The 8,482-nt window shown below is 58.0% G+C and overlaps 1 protein-coding gene across 1 annotated transcript in view; it reads left to right on the forward strand.

Annotated features, from left to right (window-relative positions):
* NCOR2 (nuclear receptor corepressor 2) overlaps nt 1–8,482 on the forward strand; it is a 179,475-nt gene that overhangs the window by 50,916 nt on the left and 120,077 nt on the right. Inside the window, 2 exon segments of the mRNA XM_077747973.1 lie at nt 472–651; nt 4,219–4,332. Of these exon segments, the coding sequence (XP_077604099.1) occupies nt 472–651; nt 4,219–4,332 (294 nt within the window).

An 8,482-nucleotide genomic window follows, 5' to 3' on the forward strand; every position in this document is an offset into this window, starting at 1 on the left:
TCAGGGTTCGTGGGGGGGGGGGGTGGGTGATGGTGTACAAAACCAGGCTTGCACTCTATGTAAATTTTCTGTATGCTGCCAGTTCAGACAGAGCATTGCAAATAATTGTTCACCGAGGGTCCGCTGTGCCCCGGCCTTCAGGGATCCGACATGGGGGTCTCGGTGCTTACTTTTGGGGAGCTTGGTTCTGTGGGAGGACAGGGGCAGGTAGGTGGGGCAAGAGAGAGGCCCCTGTAGGAGGAGGGGGTTGTGGAAACTCTTGTCCAGGAGGACATAAGGGATCTGACCATCGCGGAGTGGGTGGCGGGCTGGGAAGAGGACACGGTCGGGGTTGGTAAGCAACCCTGCATCTGGGATGCGGGGACCGTCATGACAGATGTTGCTGTGGCTGGGAACCTGGGGAGCGAGGCAGAAGACCGGCCCGGGTGCCCTTTGTGCTGACCGCATGCTCCTCCTGTCCCCTCGCCACAGGACCGCAGCCTGGCAGGCAAGCTGGAGCCCGTGTCCCCCCCGAGCCCGCCACACGCCGACCCCGAGCTGGAGCTCGTCCCCCCGCGGCTCTCCAAGGAGGAGCTGATCCAGAACATGGACCGGGTGGACCGCGAGATCACCATGGTGGAGCAGCAGATCTCCAAGCTGAAGAAGAAGCAGGTGCGGGCAGGCGGGCGGGACAGTGGCGCCTGAGAACGCCGGGGACGTGCCGGGGTCGGGCCGGGAGCGCGCATGTGGGCCTGCGCTCGGGCCGCCGCGTCTTCCGGCCCTTCTGTTCCCGGGGCGAGAGCGCGGTTTGTGTGGCGCGCTGCGGCCCGCAGGACTCTCCGCGACGGTGGGAATGTTCTGGGGCCGCAGTGCCCGCAAAGGTAGGCGCTGGCCTGCGTGACGCGTGTGCCCGACGCGTGCAGGTGCGGTTGAGGAGCTGCACCGTTAGCTCAGTGTAATTACAATGAAACAAAACCTGCACTTGAATATNCTTAGCACCCTGTGCTTCACTTTCCTCATTCACAACGTGGCGGCAAAGACCCGCCGCTTCATTGGCTCTGGACACGGAATGGGCGGGGCCTCCCAGCTCTGCCTCCTAATAGTCGCCTCCCGCAGCCTCGGTTTCCTTTCTGTGAAATGGGCACAGACGTGATAGCACGTTCGCAGGGTTGTGAGGAGGGGACGGGTTGTGAAAACGGATCCTCCTGGTGACTGTTGAGACCCAAGGAAAGTTAACCCAAAGATCTGGGATATTAATTTTATAGTTTAATTTCAACACTAATCGATACACAATTAATTGATGATCTGCCTTTTCCTGGCTCCTCTCCTGCCTCCCTTTGGCGTCTTCCGGTCTCTGCTCAGACATCTCCACAGAGGCCTTTGTAGGAGCCCTCCTCCCCAGCCACCCTCTCTCCTGGGGCCAGCAAATCCAGCCAGGTCTGGCTTGCTGCCTGTTTTTATAAATAAAGTTTTATTGGCACAGAGTCACATGTTGTCAGTGGCTGCTTTCAGGATAGAGTGCCAGAGCTGAGTGGTCAAGACAGACACCGTGTGGCAGGCAGAGCCTGAACCATTTGCTCTCGGGGCCTTCCCTGGAGAAGTTTGCCGCCCCTGTTGTGCCCAGCCCCCTCCTTGATGATCTTTCCCGCTTTGCTACATTGTGGGCTCCTCCTGAAGCTGAGCAGGGTCCTTGTCTCCCTGCTCAGTGTGTGCTCCTGGCAGTGCTGGCGCATAGTAGGTGCTCGTTAGAAACTGTTGATTGGGCCAGTGTGACATTGCCTTGACCCTGAGAAGCATCTGGGATACCCCTGAGAGAGGCCCGGGGCCTGGTTGGGGTGAGGCAGCATCTACACGGGCAGGGGAGAGTACAGGCACCTTTGGTCCCCCCGGCCTGGCTCTGGGACGGGCTTCAGGTCATGTCATGTACGTGTGTGTGGCTGTGGCCGGGAGCCAGGCGGCTCAGAGCAGCCCTTGCCAGCTTTGGTTTGTTTTTCAAATCCACGGTGGCATTATAGTTTTAAACTGAAATTCACAGAACGTTTTAAAGTGAACAATTCACTGTCGGGTAGCACATCCACAGTGTGGGGACCCCCCATCTGCTTACGTTTCCATCCCCCTCACGGAGACCCTGTACCCACTGGTGGTCATTCTCCATCCTCCTGTCTCCCGCCGGCCTCTAATCTGCGTCTCTGTGTATGGATTTACCTGCCCTGGGTATTTCGTATTAGCAGAATCCTGTAATACACAGCAGGCGCCTGTGCTTCCTTCTTTCCTTCTTTCTTTTTTTTTTTTTTAATAATTTCCAAGTGCAACATGCGGCTTGAAGTCATGACTCCAAGACGGTGTCGCGTGTTCTACCGACCAAGCCAGCCAGGCGCCCTTTCGTTCCTTTCGAAGGTGAAATCGTGTCCACTGTGTGGATGGACCACATTCTGCGTGTCCGGTCACGTGTTCATGGACATGAGGGTTGTTTGTACCTCTCGGCTGTTGCAGACGGAGCTGCCGTGACCCTTTGTGGCCACGTTTCTGTGTGAGGCCCTGTCGTCAGTTCTCGCCGCTCTGTACCTGGGAGCGGGATTGCTGGGTCGCCTGCTCATCCCACGTGTCACACTTTGAGGAGCCGCCAGTCTGTCTTCCATAGCACCTGCCCCCTTTTCCATTCTGGCTACCAGTGCCCAGAGGTCCCTGTTTTTTTACGTCCTCACCAACACTTATTTTTCTCTGTGTTTCTGTTCGTGTTTACGCCATCCTGGTGGGCAGAAGTGGTATTTCATTGTGGCTTTGATTTGCCTTTGATAGCCCGGGTTCATCAGGCTGTGTAGCAGCACTTTTTATGCATCTCCTCCTTTGATCCTCAGAAAAGCCTTCTGCTGCTTTCTCTGAGGAAGACACCGAGGGTCAGAGAGGTTGAATGACTTGCCCCAGGCCACATAGCTGGTGGTTTTGGAGTGAGGTTTGCCCTGGGTAGAATTCGGCATCGCCAGGGTCTCTGGTGGTATTTCTCATTGGTGCCTCAGGGAGGATCAGCTTCATGAACCAAACCAGAGAGGATTTCTTTTCTGCCCACCCTTTCTGGCTATGTGCCTCTTCCACTTCTTTGCTTCGTTGTTTTCTATTTTTTTTTTGTTTGTTTGTTTGTTTTGTTTTGTTTTTGCACTTTTTGCAGGGAGATTTCCATGTTCTGCCAGATGCTGACTGTCCTTCTGGAAGCTGCTGCCAGGGGTCACTGTGGGGCTGAGGCAGCTTGGCTCCACCAGCCAGGCCTTGGTGCCGGCAGAGGCCAGGACTGGATTTTCTGGCTCTTACTGCACTGCTTTTCTCTTCGCTGCCTTCTTGAATTCATACTGCTTTGCTCCACAGTCAGTGGCTGTGGGCAGGTCTTGCGTAGTGAGCAGAGAGCGGTGTCTGTTCTCACTCAGGATGCTCTCAGATTGCACACACCTGGACTTTGGTCTTCTGTGTGACCCTGGGCCAATGTCATAGGCTCTCTGGTCTTCCCTTTTCTGTTTTGGTATAGACTGGCACGAGGGGGTGTCCTTCAGTGTTGGGAGGAGGAGGGTGTGGTGCAAAGGCCACAGGCAGATGAGGGTGAGAAGCTGCCTGTTAGGTGCTGGGTGCATTGCCTGCCCTGGCACATTGCACCATCATACCAGCTCTCTGGGGTGGAGGTTTAATTTTCCCTGTTTGATGGGAGGAGAGGGAAGCTCTAGGCAGTCACAGCTTAGATAGTAAAGTAGAAACAGGGTTCCCGTCTGCACGGCCTGGCTCCAGAGTCTTCATGGCCTCTCCTGGGGACTGTGGTACTTGCAGGGATGATTGTGGAGGAGGGCTGCTGGCTTTTAGCGGGCCCCTTCCGTGCCCGCACCTGCAGAGACCTGCCAGGGACGCCTGCCGATAAGCCCCATTTTACAGAGAAGGAAACTGTAGCACATTAGGGTTTCAAAGCTGCCTGCTTGTGCTCGCCTGGCTCGTAAGTCCGCTAAGTGGGATTTGAACCTGGGAAGGCCGGCCGCATGGCCGAGAGCCTGGAGTGGGCCCTTCCCTGCTGAGCTGGGGGCCCCGCCAGGGCCCGGAGTCCCCCGGTGACTCAGAGGAAATGGTTAGCAGCCTGACTTCCTGTGTGAGTCCGCCAGGCCTGCCGCCCGCTGGGCTGCGGGGCCGCCCCCCCGGCATGGGGGTGCTGCACCCCGCCTCCCGCCTGCCCGGCCGCTCACCACCCCGCTCCCCCCTCTGCCACAGCAACAGCTGGAGGAGGAGGCCGCCAAGCCCCCGGAGCCCGAGAAGCCCGTGTCGCCGCCGCCCACCGAGTCAAAGCATCGCAGCCTGGTGCAGATCATCTACGACGAAAACCGGGTACGCCCTGCCCCCGCCCGGGGCGCCCCCACTCCCTCTTCTCCTGCCCGACCCGGGCTGGCCTCTGAATGCTGTGCGGTGTCGCCCTGAGGGGCTGGCTCTCTCCCTGCGACTGAGAAATGGGGTCTGCCGCAATCCCCGCCCCTGCGCGCGGGCCTGAACGGGAGCCGGGCAGCCTGGTGTGGGCTGTGGCCGGCCTGTGGGAGCCCGCGTGACAGTGTGGGCGGCAGGCTGGAGGAGGGCCTCGGGGGCCAGTGAGTTGGAGGGTTGAGGTGGAGAGGACTGGGCAATCAGTGGCGCACTCATTACAGAGAAGGTCCTGTAACAGAGAAGACGATAGTAATGGTGTTATTATTAAAAATAAGAGCAAACGGTAATTGAACAGCTCCTTTCGTGCGATGGGCCAGGTTCTTTATGTAGCAGCCCTGGGAAGGCAGATTCAGGAATTGTTTCCGTTTAACACAGGGAGAAACTGAGGCTCAGAGACGCTAAGTGACATATCCAAAGTCACACAGCTAGAAAGCAGTGGACCTGCGACTTGAACCTGTGGGCCCTCACGTCCTAGAACATGAGCACTGGCCTCTGCTGACGTTTGGGCCTGGAAGGCATGCTTGAGCACAGGGTCCGTAGCAGGCTGCGGGGGCTCCTAGGGATGTGGAGGGCGGGCACTCGGCGACTGGAGGGGGCTCAGTCTTGGGGGAGTGGCTTAGGGTACCGGAGCAGAGTGTCTCTGGGGCCCAAGCTGCCCCGAAGTGGAACCTGGTGTCTGGTGAGGCAGTGAACTCACTGTCATCCCAGTCGAGCCACAGAGAGCTCAGCTCCTGTGATTTACAGTTGACTCTTTGCACACGAACTCAGGGCCCATGGATTTGACTTGTCTCCCATAGTTTACAGGTGACAAAACTGAGGCCCAGAGAGGGACCGTTCCTTGTCTTGAGGTTACACAGTGACGGGTGTACCCAGCTGTCTGTGCTGTAGGATCTCTCCTCCCCCTCCCCCCCCCGCCCTGGGTCCTGGCCATCTTTCCCAGCCGTCTGTGCTATAGGATCTGCCCCAGTGCTGGATTGGTGTTCGCAGGGCGGGTGGGGGCTGGGGGAGTCCTGGGGCCGGGGGGCTGCTCTGGAGCCTGGGGTCTTGTGCTTGGGCCTGTGGCTGTAGCTCCAGGCAAGGAACTTCCAGATCCGTTGGTTTGGCTATGCTTCCGCCTATTGAGGCAGCAACAGCTGCGGGGTGAAACTGAGCCTGCTGGGGGCCCAGAGCTTCATGCTGGGCCTTGCCGGGCCGGTCGCCCTCCCGTACCCTGGCACCGCCATAAGATAATAAAGGGCGCTGAGGGGTCGCGTGTGCTTTAGCAGGATGCCCCTAGGTTCATGTGGGATCTTTACCATGGCCTGGCTATGTGACCTCGGGCAAGGTACTTACACCTCCCCGTGGCTCCCTGCATAGTGATGGTAATTCCGGCCCCTCCCTGGGGTATGGGAGTTGAATGAGCTCATCTCGTAGAGCCCTTAGACCAACGCCTGGCACTGAGCGAGTGCCAGCTGGTGATGCTGGTGGTGTCACTCTTCCTTTCTGGTGATCGTTTATGTTTTGCATAATTCTACCTAGTTCTCTCCAGACCTGTATGCAACAGGTACTGTTGTAGTCTCTCCATTTCCTCACGAAGAAATCAAGGCCAAGAGAGGGAAGGTGAGCTGCCTGAGATTGCAGAGCAAGTGAGCGTGTGGCTGGAGACCGGAGCCAGGATCGAGCTGACGCCAGGAGCCTGTGGTGGAGGGGACTGGGGCAGGGCTCCCGTGTGTCGCCCTGGGGCAGCTCCTCTGACCCTTGGTGACAGGGCAGGTGCCCTTCTCTCCAGCAGCTGTGGAGGGGAGTTGGTGGCTTTGCTCGGCATGTCACCACGCTGCCCTTGGCCCTCGTCAGGGGCTCAGCCTCCTGGGGCCAGCACTCCCACAGGCAGCAGCCTCGAGCCCTGCGGGGCCAGGCAGACGCAAAGGCACAGGCCTTCGGTGTTCCCTCCGGAAGCCTGGGCTGCCCTTCCCTGGAGTGTGTCCTTCAGGCTGTGCCGGGTCCTCCCCAGGGAGCTGTGGCTGCAGATCCCATTGGTCTTCGGCTCCTTGGCCTCAGCACCCCCCCCACCCCCAGAGCAGTTAAGATAACCCCTTCTCGTTCTCCCCTGCTGGAATGTGTCCCTGCCCAAATGGCTGCCTCCTGCCCAGGTTTTCTGCAGCTGCTGTGTGAGTAGGGAGGTGGGCAGAGGAGGGTGGCTTGGAGCCCAGGCCAGCCACCACCTGGTGAGCTGGGCCTTTTATTTTCGTCTCGGGTCTTTTGTCGCTTTGGGTCCCGGCCACGTTCTTGAAATCCCCAAGATTGTGGCTGGAGGGGCTCTGTAAACTGTAAAGTGCCGTATGAGGAAGGGTCCGGTGGGTCAAGACTCTTGGATACGAGAGACAAAAACTCCGCTTAAATTGCTCGAGGCTGTTGAAAGTTGATGGTGATCCAGGCCCTCAGGCAAAGATGTCTGGGAGCTCTGGTCCCCGTCCCAGTGGGACAACGTGTGCTGCTGCAGGCACCCCTGCCTCCCAGGGCATTTAGGACGCAGTCCTAGGGTTGGTGCTTACTGGCTAGCTGGCGTCACATGCCTGTGTCTCAGCTCATACCCGGGTCGGGAGAGGGGTCTGACTACACTGATTGGTCAGGGCTAGGACTCAGCCCTGCCCTGGGAGACTGACCACTGCCCTGTCCCTAAGGCTAGATAGAGGGAGGGCGCTCTCCCAAGAGGAGCTTGGGACTAGCAGGCACTTGCAGCTTGTGCCCCCCCACCCCGGCTGGCAGTTCCCACGCTGGGGTCCCGGAGTGCTGGCGTTGCCCTGTCTGCTCCCGCTCCTCAGGCCCGGGGCTTCCGCCCACATTCTTGGATTTCGTTCCGTTCCGCTGTCCTAGTGGGGTAGGAGTGGCTGGGTTAGCTTACATGAAGCTCCAGTAATTTCCCCGAGGCCTCATCGCTAGTGAGCTGCAGGTTAGGACTGGAACCCTGGCTCCTGGGGAGCTGAGAGCAGGCCCCTGCCCAGTAGGTTAGGTCCCCTGGGGGCATCATACTCCTCCTCTTCCTTCATTTGTGTATTCATCCGTTCAGCAGCCCTGTGACTGAACACTTGCTCTGTGCCCACCACTCTTCCAGGCAGTGATGCACAGCAGTGATCCTGGCCCACTTGCATTAACTCTTTGGTCAGGGAGACATAATCACACCCAAAGTCACCACACGTGGGCACACCTTTGATCCCAGAACTTTGCTCCTCATTGTCGCTAATTCCTCTTTTTGTCCCTTCATTTATGCCCTTACTTTGCTGCAGGCCCACTAGCCTTTGTTCTTCCTGCCTTAGGGCCTTTGCACTGGCCGTGCCCTCTGCCTGGANGCAAGGCCCATTTTGTCCCTCCATTTAATCCTGAAAACCTTCAAGGGATGTTTCTCCTTTTCCTGGCTTTAATTTTCTCTTTTGCCCTTGTTCCCACTCCACTGGACATGATTCAGATTTTATTGTTTATTTTGTTTATGGTAAACAGAAGTTTTGGGAGGGCAGGGATTTTTGTGTCTATTTCCCAGCTCTTTCCCCAGCACCTGGAACAGCACATAGTAGGAATTCAGGAAACATTTTTTGAATAAATGAGGAATGATAGAGGGGAGGGGAGACTTTTCCCTCCGGAAGAGTCCTCTGGTTTTGGGGTGCCGGGATTGGTCCCTGGCCCCAGTGGAGGTCAGCATGGAAGGGGGTCCCTCCCTGTGGGCTGAGCCTCAGGGCCTGGAGGCTGGGTGGGCAGGAAGCCCTTCAGCTGCCTCTGGCAGGAACAGCCAGAACTCACCGCCCCTCTGGGGATCAATAGGATTAAATTTTAATCCTCCTTCCTTCCCTGCTGGTTCCTCTGAGAGGGGATGACAAGGGTCTGTCTCTAAATGCCTTGCTGGCTGGAAAACGCAGCCTCCCTGCGGGCACGGCCTGCCTGGCTTTTCTGCATATTGGACTCTGGCTCATTATCCATTCGGGGCACATGGACGAGGCACCCAGCAGGCACAGCGGGGGCGCTGAGCAAGGCGGTTTCTGCCTCTCCGGGGCTGCCTGTGTGGGCAGGGCCTGGCAGGTGCACACAGATA

The sequence above is a fragment of the Crocuta crocuta genome, unplaced genomic scaffold, assembly GCF_008692635.1.
Source record: "Crocuta crocuta isolate KB4526 unplaced genomic scaffold, BGI_CrCroc_1.0 scaffold29, whole genome shotgun sequence".
Classification (NCBI taxonomy): Eukaryota; Metazoa; Chordata; class Mammalia; order Carnivora; family Hyaenidae; genus Crocuta; species Crocuta crocuta.